This window comes from Arvicanthis niloticus, chromosome 3 (genome assembly GCF_011762505.2).
Source record: "Arvicanthis niloticus isolate mArvNil1 chromosome 3, mArvNil1.pat.X, whole genome shotgun sequence".
In the NCBI taxonomy this organism is placed as follows: domain Eukaryota; kingdom Metazoa; phylum Chordata; class Mammalia; order Rodentia; family Muridae; genus Arvicanthis; species Arvicanthis niloticus.
This window is the reverse complement of record NC_047660.1, coordinates 44,982,998-45,003,240: the sequence shown is the minus strand read 5'-3', so window position 1 is coordinate 45,003,240 and position 20,243 is coordinate 44,982,998. Positions and strand designations below refer to the sequence as shown.

At 41.4% G+C, this 20,243-nt stretch overlaps 2 protein-coding genes across 17 annotated transcripts in view; one reads left to right on the top strand and one right to left on the bottom strand.

Annotated features, from left to right (window-relative positions):
- Window positions 1–13,509, bottom strand: part of Lrrc63 (leucine rich repeat containing 63) — a 42,787-nt gene extending 29,278 nt beyond the window's left edge. For 2 of the 6 annotated variants that reach the window (XM_034497560.2, XM_076930723.1), the window contains exons 1-6: window positions 13,255–13,509; window positions 11,976–12,101; window positions 8,274–8,999; window positions 7,762–7,815; window positions 5,814–5,974; window positions 3,578–3,676 (exon numbers count right to left, since the gene is read on the bottom strand). In XM_034497560.2, the coding sequence (XP_034353451.1) occupies window positions 3,578–3,676; window positions 5,814–5,974; window positions 7,762–7,815; window positions 8,274–8,999; window positions 11,976–12,099 (1,164 nt within the window). In that variant the 5' untranslated portion in view covers window positions 12,100–12,101; window positions 13,255–13,509. Of the gene's footprint in view, window positions 1–3,577; window positions 3,677–5,813; window positions 5,975–7,761; window positions 7,816–8,273; window positions 9,000–11,975; window positions 12,144–13,254 lie in introns of all 6 variants that reach the window. The other 4 variants (XM_076930719.1, XM_076930720.1, XM_076930721.1 and 1 more) reach the window with 4 other exon arrangements.
- An 80-nt stretch (window positions 13,510–13,589) lies between these two features.
- Window positions 13,590–20,243, top strand: part of Lcp1 (lymphocyte cytosolic protein 1) — a 95,671-nt gene continuing 89,017 nt past the window's right edge. For 2 of the 11 annotated variants that reach the window (XM_076930709.1, XM_076930713.1), the window contains exon 1: window positions 13,612–13,689. The gene's annotated coding sequence lies outside the window, so the exon portion shown is untranslated. Of the gene's footprint in view, window positions 14,192–19,079; window positions 19,228–20,243 lie in introns of those variants that run through there. The other 9 variants (XM_076930718.1, XM_076930714.1, XM_076930711.1 and 6 more) reach the window with 9 other exon arrangements.

The window sequence follows — 20,243 nt, the reverse complement described above, 5'->3', positions numbered from 1 at the left end:
GCTGGTGCCTAACTAGAAGATTTATACCTACTGACTAGTGTTCATGGCAGAGGGGGAAAAAAAAAGACAGTTCATGTTGGTGAGAGTGTAAACTTGTACAGCTCCTATGGAAAGTATTCTGCACACTACGATAGGAGAAAGGTAATCACCAATCCAGCTGCAAATACTGTGACCCACAACAGTGACCTGCCTGAAAGATATACCTGCATAATAGTGGCACCACTGTTGGGAGTCACCAACCACTTTCTGTTTTGATTTAAGGTCCCATTTTATAAAATTAAACCCATACCTGACATCGCTAAACTGACCAAGAACCTGAGCCTAGATAGGCTACAAACCTAGAGAAAACCAAATACTACTATTCTGCTAAAGTAATAGCAATAAAACGACTCCTAAGGGCATTCTGCTATGCCCACAGACCAGTGCCTCATTCAGCCATCCACAGAGAAACCTCTTCTTGCAGTAGATGGGAACTAACACAGACACCTACAACAAGACTTTGGAGCACTCGGCCCTAAACGGGATGTCTTCATCCACCCTCACCCCTCAAAGCTCAGGGATCTATGCAGAAGAGGAGGTGGAAAGATTGTAAGACCCAGAGATGCTGGGTGACTCCAAGGACACAGCATCTTCCACACACAGTAGGACTGATGAAGATACGAACTCACAGAAACTGGCCGAATGCAAAAGGCCTGCGAAGGTTACAGCCAGGCAAGCTCCCAGCACTTGTCTGGGAGATGGGGAAATGGACACAAGGGTCTCACCCTGAACAGTGAAGCTATCTGCAACTGATCCCTGCTGGCAAAGGAAAAAGTAGTTTCCTCCCAAGGAGTCTCACTGTATATATTAACCACACTTAGGATAGGCTCCATGCCTAGGAATACTTGGCCAACACAAACTCAATGTATTTTTGTAGACATTTTTTTTTGTCTCATTTTGTTTTGTTTGGGCATTTTTTGTTTTATTGATCTTTTGCTTGCATGTTGTGTTTCCTATTTTAGTGGTGTGTGTGTGTGTGTGTGTGTGTGTGTGTGTGTTTGGTTTTTTGAGACAGGGTTTCTCTGTGTAGCCCTTACAGTCCTGGAACTCACTCTGTAGACCAGGCTGAAATCCACCTGCCTCTACCTCCCAAGTGCTGGAATTAAAGGTGTGCGTCACCACTGCCCGGCGTGTTTTGTTTTTTCAAGAGAGAGAAATAAGAACTCAAAGATAGGTGGGTAGGGAGTTAGTGAGGGTTTGGAAGGAATTGGGGGAGGGGAGATCATGATCAAAATATATTGTATGAAAAATGTTTTCAATAAATGAGACAGTTGCTTAATTTCTACATATCAGTGAAATGTCAAATTTTTCATTGTGTTATAGCCAAAATATTTTTTTATGATTTTTCAACGTTTTAGTTTTATTTTTCGCAAGATTGTTTCATTATGTAGTCTAGTCTGCTTTCAAATGACCCTCCTGCCTCAGCCTGCCTGTGTTGGAGACACATAAATGTCACTCTGCTTGGCTTCAGTCTTCTGAAATTAGTATGACTAGTTTGGGGGCCTGACATATGGTTTATTTTGAAAAGTGTCTCTGGACAAATTGAGAGTTGGGAATTTTGCTACTGTTGTTGGCTTGTTTCATAGGTGTCTAACTGATGTTCAGTCTTCATTCCTCTGCTTACATTCTGCCTAATTGTTCTGGGCATTATTGAAAGTGGAGTATCAAACGGTCCAGTAATAACTGCTTTCTTTCTTTGCATTTTTGCTCCCTGTATTGGGCTCTGTTGTTAAGTAGATACGTTTATAATGATATTTAGCCCCAGTAGACTGAAAAATCTCTTTCTTTGTCTCTGGTAATACCTTGCTTATAGTTTATTTTGTCTCCATTAAAGTCTATTTTGTCTGTATTACTGTAGCCACTCTGGTTTTCTCTTGGATACTATTTACTGATACGTCTTTTCTGGTGTTTTTACTTTCCATCCATTGCTTTCAGGTCCCACGTGTTTTACATTGGTATAAATTGTGCAAAGCAATAGGCTTCATTGTACTTCAATTGTGGCCACACCCTCTGTCCCCCTCTTTTGTCCCCTCTCACTACTTTCTTTCTTCTCAAATAACCCTCCTGTACCCATGCCTTCTTAAAATGTCGCCATGTTTCATCTGTAGCTAGACAGCACAGGTCTGCATTTAAACAGCCCATTCTCGTGTCACATTCACACCTTTGGATTTGTTTCTGTTTCCAGTGGACAGACATGTTTGTTGTTGTTTGGTTGGTTTGGTTTGTTTTTTTTGGCAAACATTCCTTATCCCTGTTTGTTCAGGAGAACAGATAAATATGAGGGACCAAGAGCCTTACATTTCTTATGCTTGTTAATATGGCTTTCCTACGTTAATAAACCCAGTGTTGTGTATTACAAGAAAGAGGTGATTTTCTCTCGTGAAAGTCAGACATATGAGAGCACCTGTTCTGTCCACTTGCACGCTTCATTGTAGTTCTCATCAACAGATGAGTATACCAGCACACCGGTATGCATGTTCTCATTCTGCCAAACAATATAGTATCTGTGGAACAGGCACGTTGCCAGGACTGTTGCAACAATGTTTTTACTGCTGAGTATTTGAAACAGAGCCGTCAATTTGCTAAGGATCAGTTCACTAAAAGCCAATACTCTGAAAGTCACTTCACAAGACCTCTTATCCAGTGATCAGTGAGATGCTGAATAAGACGACATAAACAAAACCTGTCCTACTTATTCATCATGTCACATTTATTTTTAAAAGAATATTAAATTAAGTTGCCTTATGCCTGGTTATCCTGTTTTAGCTGCTGGCAACGAAAACTTGTTGCAATGGTAAGTGCTCACGAACGTTTTTGAAATACATCTTTATTCTTTCTCTGAGAATTTCAGACACACATAAAATACATAAAATGTATTTTAACTCTATCCACTCCCACTCCTCCTCCCAACTCCAGATCCATTTCCCCAACATCACATTCTCTTGTTTTAAATAGCCTAATATTACTCTGATTTGCACTGCCCGTATATGGTCATGGTTATGAGGTCATCCACTGGAGTGGGGAGACCTACTAGGGGCCATACAATTACAGAAAACACACTTGCCTCTCCCCCAGCAGTCATCAGCTGCCCATAGCACCTCAGATAGCAGCAGGAACTTATGTGTTCTTCCCCCACCCACGCTGACTGCCTTAATCCTGTGTGGGTCGTGTGTGGGCGGCCACAGCTGCAAAGCATTGTCGCGCGCACACAAGACTGTGCTACCCCACGCCTCCCAGATTAACTTGGTTTTGTCATTTTCTGATTAGCACATGGGTAAGTCAATTTTAAAGGTTGCTAAAAGTCAGAAGAATTAATTATGTTTTACACATTAAACAACCATGAGGACATATTTGAGACCTTGATGTAACACTGCATTTGGAGCTGAAGTCATTGAATTTCCCCACCACCCAAATGAGCTATACTTTCTTCACTTCTAATAAGTAAGACCTGTTTAGATGCAGGTCAACATGTATATATACTTTTATTTACGATAGTAAAATTCAGCAATAGAGACAATAAAAAAAAAAGTAGACTTACTTCTATAGGAAATTGGTTTAAGTCATTATATGATAAATTAAGGTATATCAACTGATAAGCCACAGATGATAAGTCTGGACAGTTCGCTAGAAAGAATCCCTGTAGGAAAGCAAAAAAAAAAAAAAAAGATTAATTATTAACAGTAAATTCTGTCTATGTTGTACAATGTTCAATTTTCTAATAGTAATACTACAACCTCACTGACAGGGCATACTGTCTAAAACCTTTCTGAACTATTAAGAGAAAAGTCACAACTCTGTGTAGTTTTAATTTATATTTTATGCATGTGTGATAGATATGTGTATGAGTATATGCATGTGTGATAGATATGTGTGTGAGTATATGCATGTGTGATAGATATGTGTGTGAGTATATGCATGTGTGATAGATATGTGTGTGAGTATATGCATGTGTGATAGATATGTGTGTGAGTATATGCATGTGTGATAGATATGTGTGTGAGTATATGCATGTGCTCCACAGGATACAAGTAGGTCCTTAGGCTTGACAGCAGTTGCTTTATCCACTACGCCATCTCCTCAGCCTGCATTATTTTTATTTTAAAAGATGATGACCATGTTTTCATTTTCCTACGGGTAATTTGTTGAGTGGACTCCTTCCCTAGTTTCTTTTTCTAATGCACAGAAACAGTCTATGATTCTGTATGTTGATCTTACTGACTAATTTTGCTGACCTTATATCTTAGCTCTAGGACTTTCGTCAGTGATGATCATAATTCTAAAAGCCACAATCCTAAACATTAAAATCCCAGAAGAGCACGTGACAATCCTAAAATATTAACTTGTTGATAACTTTGAAGTCCTCAAAACCATTTCCCATTGGAAGAAAAGGGAAAAAGCCACATAACAGAAAGTCAAGTTCTCAGTGGGGGACTGATGCACTTATGTAGGTGCTCTGTGCTGGGGACTGACGCATGTATGTGTGTAGTGCTCTGTGCTGGCGACTGACACATGTATTATGTGGGTGCTCTGTGCAGGGCATTGATGCATGTATGTACGCAGATGCTCTCTGCTGGCGACTGACACATGTATGTATATAGATGCTCTATGCTGTGTTGTTGCCAAGTTATTCTATTATTTACACTTCTGCCTTTTTATACACAGTACCCTACTTGTTCAAGACACACTCTTCAGCTGAGAATAGGAAGAACTTGACAAGCATTCTAAAACCCGGATGCTTTACTGATGAAATGTCTCTCCCGGGCTACAGAATGCATTACACAATCAACTAGAGCTTTTTCTGAATAGGGGTGTGACTGTTAGGTGATAAAATTGATTCATTTACTAACATGAAAAAATACATACTGCATTCTGGCTAATGGGTGACATCTTAAGACTCATTAATATTCTCTCTCCCTTCTCTTTCCCTCTTTCCTTTTCTTTCTTTTAAAAACAAAAAAAACAAAACCAAACCAAATTATAGATTTTTCGAAGCCAAAGAGTTCTGAAAACTGGGGATGTAACTTGGTTTGGTAGAGTGTTTACCTGCAAGCATGGAGCGCTGCATTCCATTCCCAGCACCATACAAGTGGAACATGGTGGAACATACATATAATCTCAGCTCTCAGCAGTTGGAGACATGAGGATCAAAAGTCATCCTCAGCTGTACTGCCAGCTCAGGAGACCTTGTCTCAAACAAGCAAACAAAGGAGCAAGTAGTCCTGGGTACAAATACAACTATGCTTACTTATCATGAGGTCTTGTGCCAGTTACTTCCCTGCAACCTCCATGGTTGCATCTACAAAATGAACATTTAAGTTGCCTACTCTGCAGACTGTAAGTTGTAAGAGGAGCCCAAGCTTGGAACATAGTGTGTGTTTAGTAAATGACAACCAGTACTACTGTGATCCATCTGCTGGGCAGGCCAAGCGTCCAGTGCAGACCAGCCTCACACTAGACTTGACACAAAGGTCTAAAGCTTCTGGTAATTTAGAAACACAAACAATTTCAATTTTACTTATCAGAACAAATGATGAAAAAAATAAAAACAGCATAGTTTCTCTAAATCTCAGCAACCTTTTAGACTTTATTGGTGAACTGAAGACAAACTTGGCTAAGTTAAGTTTGGAGGTATGATTTGCATGTGTTCCTGGGAATTGTCTGCGGTAATAGGAAAGGCTCCTTCAACGGAATGAAAACTAACCTATATTGAGAAGCTAAAGGTGAAAATAACTGATAATACCAATGGGAATTACTATTAAGGAGGTCTAACATACCTTAAGATTAAGTGCATTTCTTCCATATATTTGGCAATTTATTACGGCCAGGGTGGTCATCGCCAGGAATGTTTCAGAGTGTGTTGCTGCAACAGTCTTAAAGCCTTCCCCTCGTAAAACATGGGCATTTGGGTCTACTTTTCTCGTGCTTTTTGGAAGAGCTAAAAAAAAAGAAAATCAAAACATAAAACCATAGGGTACTATGACTTCCATGGCTAAGTGACATGGAAGCTCTCACAAGAGTGAATTACCAAAGGGATTAGTCAATTCCCCGTATCCTGCATCCACCTAGTCTGGATTGGTCTGTTTGCCACATCGGCTGTCTTGCTTGTTACAAAACTGTCTTTACAAAATAAAACTGTATGCCCACTGATAGATTCTACCTAGAAACTCACACCACACCTCTGCCTTCTGAAAGCCACATGTAAAGACAATTTAAAAATCCTCCTCTATAAATTAAATAAGCAACTTTTTGGTTGACAAAATAACGGGCATCATAAAAGCATAGTTCTGACGTCACTTCCCCCAGGAACATCTTCACTTCCTTCTTAAGATCCCCTGATCTACCACTCCAAAGCCCTCTAAAGGTGAATTCTTCCCTCAGTATATAGATTACATACAGAGAAGGAAAGAAACAAGAAACCACCTAGCAGTTACCCAAGCAGAGACCATTAACACTTAAATTGACTTTATCATGTCCCCTGTGAATATTAGCTTGCATCAAACAAGGTCTATGCAAGAATATACCAAACTGCAATTAGAAAACATTTTGAAATTCTATGAAATATATTTTAAACCTGCAAGTTTTTTTTTTTTTTTTTTCTGTGTTACTTGTAGAAACATCTTTTTTGAGGCCATGTATACTGGGCTGACTTTGAACCTACAGAGATCTGCTTGTGTCAGTCTCTCGAGCACTGAAATTAAAGGCATGTGCCCTTATGCTTAGCTCTCTCAGAAACACATTTTACAGTGTCTATAATTGCTTCAGGAAGGATAAATGAAGCCTCTAAAAGAACCACAAGAAAAGGGTTCAGTTTTCAATTTCTGAAACAGACTGCACTCACTACAAATCTGTTACGGTAAAATGTAACCACAAAGTTTATTGTACAGTGCAGTGTAGTGAACTCTGGCCATCGGAGGAGGGATACAGTGAAGATGCAGGAGGGGGAGTTAACACACAAGACTGCAGCTTGCTCCCTGCTCACCACCCTGCTGATCCATAAGCTTCTCTAGGGTTGGAGACTGGGGTCATCTGAATCACTGGTTATCTTCCAGTGCCCACAGATGCTGTTTTATGCACATTTTGGTAGGTTTAACTGTTGATTTTGGTAAGAACATTAGTCCAGCAGAAGTTACTTGAAACTGGGACAGGAACAGAACTCTTTATTAAAAATCTGTCAAACTCTAATGCTGTTTTTGATACTTTTCACTCATTTTGCTTTCGAATGCTTGGTAATGATAAATTATCCACCGGATGTAGGTAGACATACATGTGAGATCTAAAATTGAGTAACTTTTCAGCCAGTGTTTGGACCTCACTATGTAGCCCAGGCTGGCCTTGAACTTTCAACCTCTCTGTCTCCTGTCTGCTACCATCTCTGGCAGTAGAACAATGTTAACTTTCCTTAAAGATGGTTCTCATTTGTTTCTGTCAGATGGCTAAGGTCCAGGCACTTAGAATGGGACCTGGCATGTGGGGAGAGTTGCCATTTAAAAGTGCACGTCTATTGTCCCTGTCTAGATTAAGAACACGTCAGTTTTTATATTCTCTACATCACTATAACATCTGGCCCATTGTCCGTATGTAAGGAGTAACTGCTGGATACACGCTTTAAGGAACTGCAGGAGCTGTGTGCCCCAACACTTACACAAACCAAATAGCAAACACTTGGTGGGAGAGAGAATAATCTCATAATTTCTTCAAGAACGGTATAAACCCAGCACTTACTATCAGGTGGTTTGTGGCCTTCTGGTTTTTGACTCAGCGTGACTGCAGCATTTTCTAGATAAAAAGAAAAAAAAAAGAGGACAACTTTTAGATACCTTTGAGGGTGATTTCATTATAAGTATTAGTATAGTTATTATTAACGGACTGGGGTGCATGTGTCAGCACTTCCTGTCTCCCTCAGGAATCCCCTAGGCCACCCCCTAAATAGTTGTTCATCCTCACTTGAAGACTTTGGGCCCTATGTAAAGCACTCCGGTTTTGTGAACTTTCTGATCAACTTTTATCAATCTTATCTGGATACAGTAGCCAGGTTGTCATCTGCACCTCTGTCGTCTGTCAGGTCAGGATGACTGTTGGTACTCCCAGGCTGAGGTACCAAATGATAATTTAAATGTTCTTTGTTTTTTTTTTTTTTTTTTCTACCTTGAAAACTATCCACCTCCTTGTATTTTTTCCCTCTCCTCTTTTCTTAATGACTCCACTCCTGAAGACCACGTTTCAGTTTTACTTACCGATCACAACCTGTCTTGGAGGTTTTCTTGGCAAAACAGGAGTTGGCAGAGAACGAGCTGGCGGAAGTGAACCTGTGTTCAATACCACTTTATTTATGGTTGTCTTAGGGTGTGACCGTTCAGACCACTGTGGTTCTGGTATTATAGATGAAGCGCTAGATGCGGGGCTGAGCGCTGTTTCCTTTGCGTCTCTGATAAGAGGAAGCTCTTGAACATAGCTCGAAATCTTTGGTGCAGGGCGAAACTGGGTACCTGATGGCTTAAACCTATTAGTTATAAACCTGGAGTAAGAAGCGGGTAAAGGCTTAGCAAACTCCTTGGAAAGAACTAGAGTGTTGCTAAATGGCTTTTTAGTGAGAGACTCGTCTTCTTTGCTTTCCTTTTTTAAAGAGGACTTTCTGGCTTTTTTTATTTGGCTTAGCGTTTTCCTAAAAACTCTGGAAGACGCCGATAGACATCTTGGAATGAACATGGAACTAGCAGCACTCTTTGGGACTTTCCAATGAAGGCGGCGAACGCCACGTGGATGTGGAAAAATGTTAACCACTCTTTCGTGTGCCTTACGGTCATAATTAAGAGAGATGGTTTGAGTGGTGGCAGATCTTTGTGCTTGAGAAACACCTTGATCGATTTTCGCTAAAGTGCTTTCATCGGGCTCTATTTTCGCTAAAGTGCTTTCATCCGGCTCCAACTTTCCACAGGCCTCCTTGGGTTCTCTAGCGACAACTAAACAGGATAAAAGGCGAAGAGAGCAAAATTAGCCTACATTTATCAAGCGCTCCAAACAAAGCTGCCAAAGGTTGATTTTTTGTTTTTCATGCCTACCTCGCCTTCTAAGAACAGACCTGTTTAGCTGTGCAGACCTCTGTTCAGCTGATAGGAAAACACTCTGAGCAAACAATTGAGAAGCTAACTTAGAAAGGATGGATCAACTTTTGGGAGAACAAAAGCCACAGGGAAAGGTCAAGACACAAAGAGGAGATTTAGGACAGTTGTCACTAAAACTCCGGTAACATAGATGGTGAAAGTGACTGTTGACGAAATGGCTTTCATCATTAGCTTTCCCTGTCTGAATTTTCTTTTATTTAGGAAAGAGTAGCATTTCTTTTTAATGCCAAATGAAAATATAAAAGCAGTCTTTCAGACACAGGGACATGCTGATATTGACTAGAAGATACTGCATGTTTATTTCTCTGCTAAGAACTCTCTCCTCACTTAGGTCCAGAATTCTACAGAGCCTGCATTCTGGGGTACCTCACTCCATCTGCTGTACCTCTCCTTTCCTATGGGACAGAATGTCAAGCGTCACCTTTCTGCTGTCTTAACTGCAATAAATGGAGATGAACACTCCAGTGAGGAGGGAATGGATTCAGTATGTCAGAACTTCAGTGGGAAGGCACACGAATGCTCTACCCAGCATCTCAACTCCTCTCGATATGAGAACAGAGCTGGGCTCAGAGAGACAGACTGTGGATAGTGCCACTGCACCATACATTAACCTTGTTCCCAGACTCTCCCTTCTCCTTTTGGTGACTGGAGAGGGGCACAAAATTTCCCATTTAAAACCAATTAAGGGAACTTGCAGAGAGCCTTGTGGAGGACTCCCAGGAGTATCTACTGAAAGGGAAGATGGCGTCTCCTTACCACCTAAGCAAAGTGTACCAGCATCCTTAACTGTATCATTTCACCATGACCTTAGTTTTTTCAAGGTATTCTGTTCCTACTTTTCCAGTACTATCCTCTGCTCTCGGAAAGCACATGGTCTCCATGTTCCAATTTTTGGCTATTCAAAGGTTCTGGTTCAGTGTTTTATTGTTTATTTTATAAATTAGACTTGAGCCACTACATTTTTTCATTCACTGGGCAAATACCTCAAATACCCACTATGAACAAAGTACTCTGGATTGATGTTAGTCAAGTTCATAGACTCTCCAAAATGGCAAGAGCAGACAACCTTTGTAGTGCCGAGGTTGAGAAATTCTGCACTGGACTATAGAGTTAAACTGAAAGACAAATAGAAAAACTCCAACACAGATGTACCTGGTGAGGAGCTGCCAATCTGCATGGCCATGGGTGCTATTTACAGAACAGCTTGTAAATACAGAGACACAGGACATTACAGAGACCCAGAAAGAATGATGTAGAAATGGCACAACGGTCATGTGGGATTTGGAGGTAACGGATATACTGCGTTTTCACATCTTTGCTGTGTATAGATGGAAGTATAACTTTAACATTATAAATCAAATTTACAATGCAAATGTTGGCATCAAAATAATACAATCAGTAAAGCCAAGTGGTAGAGGAAATTCAGAAGGGAAAGACAAAGAAATATCATTGCTTTTATAAATGTAGTAGTTAGTAGAGAAATATGAAGAAATACAGGAGTACTGGGATTATATAAAGTCACATTATCAAAGTGGCATATATATATATATATATATATATATATATATATATATATATATTTGGTTTTTCGAGACAGGGTTTCTCTGTATAGCCCTGGCTGTCCTAGAGTAGACCAGGCTGGCCTCGAAATCAGAAATCCACCTGCCTCTGCCTCCCAAGTGCTGGGATTAAAGGCGTGTGCCACCACTGCCCGGCTTTAAAAAAATATTTTAAAGTATGTATGAGTGTTTTTGTCTACATGACGTTCATGCCCAGTGCCTGCAGAGACCAGAAGAAAGCACTGGATTCCCTGGAGCTGTGAGGCACCAAGTGATTGCTGGGAATCGAACCCTGGTCCTCTAGGAAGAGCAGCCAATGCTTAACCACTGAACCATCTCTCTGGCCCTATCCCACTTGACAGAAACTAATGGAAGATGAAGAGCAAGGTCTGGTTTTGTTAACTATTTTATCACCAGTTCCTACACTGTGCTTAATAAACACAGTCAATCTTCATTGTCTGCGAAGACTTAGCAAGTGCTCAATGACCCTACACTGAACTACTAGGGAAAAATACAAGTCAGATTCCTTTAAGACTCTGTTCTCAACATTTTCATCAACCAATCAACACATAATCTGTGGTTATATGTTCTTCATTTAAGGACATATTTGAATATATAGACACGATTAAGTACACTTCCTTGATATATAGAATAAACCATTGATTTGTTAACATAGGCCTCACAGCCGAGCTCACTACACACATCAAGGAAGTTTATCTGACATGGCGTTCTCTGCTAAGCACATCACAGTGTTCTTGTGCTTAGACTGAGCTTCAGCACTGTACTTATGGATATCATGAACCAAACAGATAAAAAAGTGGAGGGGTAGGCACAAAAATTAAAAAACCATGGCGTTAAGCAGACCAGGAAAGGAACACATGTTTATATTATAGAAGCTGAAACAGGAAGGCAGTGTTAATCCTGTACCATCCAGGTGGTACTGGGTACATGTGTGTTAGGGAACTTATATTTTTATTTATCTAAACAGACATCCCCACGAATAGAAGAACTATGGCTTTGGGGATCTCAAATAAGTTTTAGCAGTCAGTAAACTCACATTTGACAAGTCCACCCATGAGGATCGATGAGTGAGCCTACATACCTATAGAACTGGTTCTTGGTTGCTGTTACCTTATGATAAACATTTTTCCTTATGGTTATTAGTAGCTCTCTTTACTGTGATTGTAAATTATATAAAGCAAGGAATTTTCATGAAAAAAGCTACACTAAGGGTAATACACATATCTGTACATACCTGTACGTACTGCACGGACCTTCTTCTTTAATAAAGGTAACTTAGGGAGCTTTGGAGGTAAGGGTCTTCGAAGAAGCAGTGGGCGCTGCTGGGTATTGTGTGAGTGACAAATGCTCTTTTTCATAGCTGTTGGTTAAGAGAACTCAGCTTCCTGAGAATGAATTGTTACTGAAAAGAAGTGGCTATCACTTAGAAAATATCCTTACAGAAACCATTCTGTGTTGCTACTATACTGAGTTCAAGCAGGCTAGCTTTATAAGGAGGGGAAAAAAGAGTAAAAAAATAATAATCACTTAAAACTTATTTTTGAAGCATTTTAAAAATTACATATTTTTAATATAGGCTTAAGAAAGACAGAGAGGCACTCAGAAAGTTTAATGAGAAAGTTTAACGTTTTCTTTCTGTACTGGATATTGAAACTCTGGTCTCAAGCAAGGCCGTACCACTGAGTCAAATTCCCCTGCTTCCCAAATGATTCAAAATTAGAAGTTGGGGAATATACTTGTAAGCCCAACACTTGAAAGCCAGAGACAAGGGGATCAGCCTAGGCTACACAGGGAGGGGTGCAGTCTTTAAAATAATTTAGATTAATAATTTAATATAGATAAGACATATTCTATTATTAATCAAGACCTTACTAACATTTCCCCGTGTGAGTACGAAATTCAAGCAGCCAGCGCTATTTTCAGTCAGTAAATGATGACCCCCCCCACCTCCTGCAATATAGGCATGACATTTCATTCATTCACTACCTCCCAGATACTATCAGTATAGAACTAGAGGGAATTTTGGTTAAAAAACAACAACAACAAAAATGTAAAGGCCTCTGAAATCCCACAATATCTAACCATACACAAACTGTTTTCTTGTATGGCAATGGCTTGTTTTAACTCTCGGCTGACTTAATCTGTTCATAGTTACGCAACTCTAAAGTAAGACAGGCTTTAATACGATGATATGTTCCAGGATGGCAGGGGAATCCCAGAGAATAGGGAAATAAGGACACCAGATGTCCTCCTTCCCCTCCTTCCCGGAAAAAAAAAAATGAGTGTTTGTTTTCAGGGCAACCTCAAAAGTGCCTGGCACTGTGCTGCTCCGCGGGACGCCTGGCAGAGTACCCGGTTGCGGTGCAGAGGAGCGGTTTACCCGCGAAAGGTAACTGCAGGCCAGCGCTCGCTCCTGATTTGCCGGCTAGCAGCGCGAGCCCGCCCGCCACAACAAGTTTCCTTCTCTAGTTGGTAAGGAGACTGACTCCCTTGCCCCCAAGTGTCCTACGGACCTTGCCTTCAAGCAAACAGACCAGATTTCTCATGTCCATCTCCTTTGTCCCTGAGTCCTGGCTGCCAGTGACTGTCTAGCGAGGTCTCCTGTTAGGTCTCCATGTTTCTGCAGGACGCAGCTCCATTAGCAGCATCCCCAAGCCCTATTACAGCCGAATGTTATGCTCATAGTAAGCACCACCAACCAGGCTCCCCCCTCAACTCCCTCCGCGCCCCGCACCCTCAGGCTAGCCGGGTGGGAGGCGCAGGCGCACGAGGGCTGGGCGTACCAGAACGAGGGGCGGGGCTCCATGCCCCGCCCACACGTCCCTCCCACTCAATCCACCCACTGATTTCGCCACTCTAGGCCAGTGTCCCCTAATTCTGCTGCGGGCAGCGCAGGATGCCCGGAGGCTGAAGTGGTGGAGCCGGGAGGAGTGGCTCCACGTGCAGCTGTACGGATGGCTGTGGTGACAATCGTTATTACTATTCTTACTTTTAGACAGTGACCACTATTACTTACTTACTTTTCTCCATGACTTGACACGGGTGTCTGGAGACTGGGTTGGCATTTTCTAATAACGCTACACTTTTGGGCAGCTGGCCACTGTTAATCATTTCGCAGTAAAACCCTTGTCTCCAAATCGCACATTCTGCTTTCCTTCTTGTCTCTTTGGTGCAACCTGTTTTGTCTTTCTGAGCTTTTAAAGTTCTTGGTGGAAGTGGAACTGTGTGGGAACGAGAGCTGTAGGCAGTGGTTCCAAAGAGCTTTAAAAGGACACCCAGGTCTCACTGTCACGGTGGTTGGCTGTGATTACCGGTGTTGGTGCTGTCTCCATGTTCAGTGGTAGATATACCGCGCATGTTTGCCTGTATGTGCTTGCTTCTCTGGAAATTTGAGAACGAAAACTGGAGAGAACCTATTACAGAGCCGGGGAAATCCAACTGAGAATTCAAGTAAGGGGTACTTCCTTCCAGGCATCTCCCTTATATGTTTCTCTTCTTAAGGAAGGGTGTGGGGATTTCAATAGCACCTTGGGAAATCAGAGATTTCCAGATTCGTTTACTAACCAAGTCTTCCTTTTTCTCTTAAGAGCAAGCATATATTTTGAAACAATGGGAAAATACAATTAAAAAATAGTCTGGGTAACACTGTACAATTGTTGTCCTGTGGGGTGTTGGTATGTGGTTTTGTTGTGTGGATTACTTTGTTGTTTATTAGGTACCCTTTCCAAACCAGGGATTTTATTCCACTTTCGCCTGTGTCTAGTTTCCCTGAAGGAAAGGAAGCAGACAGAAAGGCAAATCTGGTGGCCAAGTAATGCATATTGTTCATATTTTGTCTCAAGTAATGTATACTGTTTATATTTTGTAAACAGCAGAAATGTTTCTAATCTTAAGGATAAAGATGTGTGTGGACCACTCTCTGAATCCGGTTCTGTATTCTTAAAAGCTGAGACCTACTGGAATTCAGTTTCACTGACGGATGCGTTTAAAATGTATGCTTAGCTTTGCATAGTCAAAAATCAAAGCAAGTGCATTTGTTAATTAAAAAAAATGCTTTGTCATTCCTTGCAGGTTTCTTCTGGCAACTACCATACCAGAACCCAGGGCAGTTTAATATGTAACCTCTGTAGCTGTAAATACTTTGTCTTCTATAACTACCACTGTGACTATAGCTCCAACCATTTAGGGAAATAAAATAGTAATGAAAATTAAACCCCTAGTTTGATATGTCTCCTATGGCCATGTCAGATATTCTACCATGCCTTATACGTTTTCATGGGAATGACAGAAGCACAGAGTAAAATTGTGGAAGCCTATATTCCGCTCAGTTCTGATTACTTTATTACTTCTTTTACTTAATTTGTTAGTTTTGAAAGTACAGTTACCTCACATTTCCCTTCCTTCCTTCCTTCTTTCCTTTTTTTCTTCCTTCCTTCCTTCCTTCCTTCCTTCCTTCCTTCCTTCCTTTGTTTCTTTCCTTCTCCTCTTCCTTCTCCTCTTTCTTCATACTGTTTATCTCTTGGAAAGGAGGGTGCTCCCTCATTGGCTTTAAGGCTCTATTTTACCTGCTGTACGGTTCGGCTAGCCAGTTTAATTGTCCCCTCCGATCTGCCATTTGGCAGAACCACTGTGTGCCAGAATGAACTGCAGTGCTTTCGCTCTGCTGGCGGCTCCTGCGAAAGCTGCTAAGTTCACATCGAGCACCAAGGTTATAGGCATCTTGCATCATTTGTTGTTTGATGTTGCTAAAATGAGATAAAAGCCTTATGCAAAAACAGAGATGTGAACACCGGACAGATAATGCTATTGATTGTCCTAAGGATGGAGCATGCTCAGAGGACCTCAGATTTGCCTTTGGTGAAAGGATGCCACTGTTAGATGATGTAAAATGTGTGCTAGGCATCGTCATTGTCTTGCACAAACCTTTGTTTGTCTGATTGGTTTTCCTTTCAAACAGGACGGAAGTTTGCTAAACACTTTGGGCAGTCTAGATCTAAGCTAGCATCTTACTGTGTGAAAATAATTGGAGATATTTGTATTCTTATGCTTGGGTTATTTTTAGGGGATCCTATAAAGAATGAATAGTGATCTTTGAGCGCATATTGATTCTCTATTGAGTCCTCAGGGCACTGAGATGCTTTTGAGAAAAAGCAGTGTTTTTCTTGGCCTGAGTTCAAGACTGTTGATATTAGCTGTGCATACTGAGAGTCTCTTCCAGTCGCCACTGTGTGGTTTTAAAGATATATATTTATGTGAAGTGTTCACATGCTTTAACAGAGAATGGGTTTGTATTTTCTCAAATGTGAATAAAACCTTTCGGTAGAAGCGGTCGCTAGAGATTGGTCTTCTTATCCCCGTGTCTCAGAGTAAAAACAGCTTTGTTCTTGCTCTACAATATTTGGGGGTGGGGGGGCGGCTTTGTTTCCTTTTCTCTCTCAAGATGGATGGTACTTCCTTTCCTTTGTTTGAGTTAGAGATCCTGGGATTCAAATCAAAAGGAAACCGTTGCCAACCAGGAAATGTCATGGGATCTACATGGTGGAGTTTAAAAAACTGTTCAAGTGTGTGAAAGAACAATGCCTATGTGTCCTTAACATTACGTCTATGAATTCAGCCATTTGTTCTGCAGTGATACCTCAGAGCGCCTGTTCTGCGCACATCACTTTGCTAGGCATTAAACCTCAACTTTATTAATTAAATATTACTTCGAGACTACATAAATGAAAGTTTAGATTATCCCTGAACTTTGTTTATATACTTACTTGAGCCAGTATTCCTATCTTCCTCCCCACCCCCCCACCCCCCAGTTTTATGTTGTTTGGGCAGAGTAGTGTGGCTTACATGTACTTTCCCAAAACTCAGGGAGAATTTGTCTTTCTTAGTGATCATTTTTCATTGTGGGCTGTATATTGTACAACCAGATGATGTCAGAAATATTTACGCCAACAAAGTTAAATAATACTTCTTTTCTTGCTGTTACTGTTAGGACCTAGGTAAAGGACAAGTTAACATATGAAGGCTAGACAACACAGTCCCATCCTGGTAGACAAGTTGACATGAAGGTTAGACAAATCCCCCGCCACAGTTGAACACCCTAACCTATGGAAACAATACTGTTTTGGATAATGTACAACAAAGACACGTTCCTAAGTGAATCTCCTATTCCTAAATCCTGATTGGTGAAATAACTTGGCACAGATGTTTGTGGATTTGGGCTTTAAAAACCCTGTAGAATCTTAACTCAGGGTCAAGGTTCAGTTCCCAACTCTGGACTGTGGCCCTGATTGGTCAGTCCTGGGGCATTCACTCAATAAACTATTTCTGTCTGACTGAGATCAGTGTTTGTGTGGTTTGTGAGGTGATTCCTGGACCCCAGCATTAGAAAGTTTCCTTATAATGGGGGGCTACCCAGGTGACAGTTACCTAGGCCTTAACATTTCACATAGGCCTTAACATTCCATCTAGGCATTGATATTTTGCCTAGGCCCTGACAGTTATGTTGACAAAGGCCACTGTCCTGTATGCTCTTAATTATGACATGTCTGATTTATGACATGTTTTGTTCTTAAGTGTGAACCACATTTGTGACGTACTACATGGAAGGTCCCGTTGTGCAGGATCTTTGAGAATTCCAGTATGTCCAGCATATTTAATCAAAGGCTGTAGAGCATAACTCTGCTCTCTTGGATTCTAATACTCCTGCTGCCATTTGTTGGCTTGGTTTTCAGGCTCATTGTCCAGGATCTCAAAGCCCCTGAAGTTTCCTTACCTGCAAAACTGGGGAACTTTTGATAACTGAAACTTGGAATCCATATGCTTCCAAGGCGTATGAACGTCATCACTTCTGCTGAGCCCGCCACCTCTGGCATTTAGAAATGCTTTGTAATGATGTTATTAGAGTGTCAATAGCAGCTCATCCTCTTCAACAGCACAAAAGACAATGTGCTTCTGAAATCTACCACTCTGCTTTATTCCCTTTATTCCTACTGTCTCAATTGAACATATGTTTCACTTGTAAGTGTGTTGAAGATTGTGTAAGGGTGACAATCATGGGTTAGGTTAGTTGAGCAGAGGTTGTCTGGACATGCGATGGCAGCAGTATTCTGTGTTGAGGACTTTTGGGTCTTTTGCCTCAGCTGGACAACTGCAGCAGTATTCTCTCTCTTGTGACCATGCAGTTGACAGTGATGTCACAGTTCTGTTTGACTTCTACTTCTATAATGCACTGGTATCAGAACTTTTTAATCAGGAGTGACATTAATGAATGTTCTAGGACACTGCTTCTCGGTCTTCATCATGTGACAGCCTTCCTTGCTGATACAAGAAGGCTCCTTCCTTTACTCTGCCAGTCATTCCAGCTGAGGTCATTCTCAGCAACAGAAGAGGCATGGTGTCCAGGAGCCTGAGGAGAAGAGCTTGGGGAGGGGGTTTTCTTCTCTTCCCTGTGCTTCCGAGCAAAGCAGCTCTACTCTAATGAAGTTAACACGTTAGGCTCTGCCACAGACTTGCTTTTAAGAGTGAATTCTATGGCAGTAGGAATTTGCAAACGGCATTACCTGTGCCTTGAGACTTAGTCTATGCCCCTACTTTACACTGGGGTCATGGAAACCTTGCTAGTCATTGCTGATGGATTACCGCCCTCATGTTCCAGAATTCTACACACACACCATCTCTTTCAACCCACCCACAAATCAGATCATAATGGAATAGCTGTAAGGTACCACTGCTTTCGGCAGGTGAGGAAAGACAGAATGGTCTCTTCTTATTCGGCTCCAAGTCCATTCTGGATTCAACGCATTAAAGAAATCACTTCCAGAGGATTTGTAACGGGGGGGTGTATCACTTTATGAAGGTGTTACTGGAAAGAAGAAAACCCTCTCTACTTTCTCAGCTGGGTGTTTGTAGTACATGCTCGTGGGGTGCTTGATGTCTTCAGTGAAGATTACAAATGTATAAAGAATAAAATAGCTATATTGATGATCCTGGTATTTGGAAAAGACCGAGAATTATACACTGAAGTGATAGAAAGTAGAAATAGAAAAGGGGTTGATATCCAGCTTGGCTTAGTAGAAATTATTTAGTTAGAGACAGGAAGGACCGGTTTTGCTAATCTTGTACTGTGAGCTGTTGTGATCTTAAAGCCATTCCTAAGGACTTGGCACAGGGCACGTCTCAGAACATGTGTTTCCCTTATTTATGTCTATTTCCAAAGGGAAAAGAATTCTCTGGGAGAGGTGTCTTATGTAATGCATGGAGACATTAGCCTAATGGGGCTTTGAAAGCTTCAAGAGCTTCCTCGGGTGGAGGCTGGGATTTGTAAACAAGCTGTTGATAGGCTGTGGCTAAAGGAATAAGGAAACTTGAAAGGAAAGGGCTCCAGAGGAAGTAGACAGGAGTCCTGTCCTGCGCGAATAATAGACTTCTCTCAAGTGACCTCCACCCCGCAGAACCAAATGTGCAAAGATCAACAGACTCGTTGATTCCAGGTATCTCGGTTATGTCTCTAAAGTAGGAGGGAAGGGGTTTTGTTGAAGACAGGAGGAAGCAAGGAAAGCTGGTTCTCTCTGGGGAGGTCACATTGACTTCATCAGATCCAGGCTCCAGATCTTGCCTTCTGAAAGGGGGAGAGCAAAGTGGATTTGTGGTTCACTTTGAACAGGGGGTGCATTTCTCACAAGCACACGCCTGACATTTCCATGAGAAATATTACCGAGTCACCCAGAGCACAGCTCCCTTCCGTCTCCGACGAAAGGTGTAGGAGAGGAAGTGGGAACTGTCACGTGTTGTCCGTCTAGAGGCAAGCAGCTGCAGTTGTTTCACCTCACTGACCCTGCATCCTTGCCTCTAAGATCTTTTTCTCTATTCGTGGTCGATGATTCTAAGAAATGTTTACCCAAGCAATTCCTTTTTTTCTTTCTATTTTTTTGGTTTTTCGAGACAGGGTTTCTTTGTGTAGTCCTGGCTGTCCTGGAACTCACTCTGTAGACCAGGCTGGCCTCAAACTCAAAAATCCTCCTGCCTCTGACTCCCAAGTGCTGGGATTAAAGGTATACGCCACCACTGCCTGGCAACCCAAGCAATTCTTAATCAATTACTCATAGTATAGATGAATAATGGTTGAATTTGTTGGATTTTTCACATATCCTGGTGTTGGAATACAAATGCCTTTATCTCTATTCTACGCTTAAGGAGTATACTGGGCAATTTTATGATTTACATAATATTTATCAAGCTTTGGTGGATAGAATCGTTCACGTGATTTAGTGGCAAAGCCAGGTATTTATTTTGTAGATTTACATCAGCCCCCTTCTTCAACTTCCTTAATTTTAATTAACCAATTAATTTTGTTTGTTGGAAAAAAACTTGAAAGTGTAAAAAAGTAAGTCATCTTCCTCCTCCTCCTCCACTTCTTCCTCCACCTCTTCTCCCTTCTTCCTCCTCCTCCTCTACCTCTTCCTCCTTCTTCTTCCTTTTCCTCCTCTTTCTTCTCTTCTACTTCTTC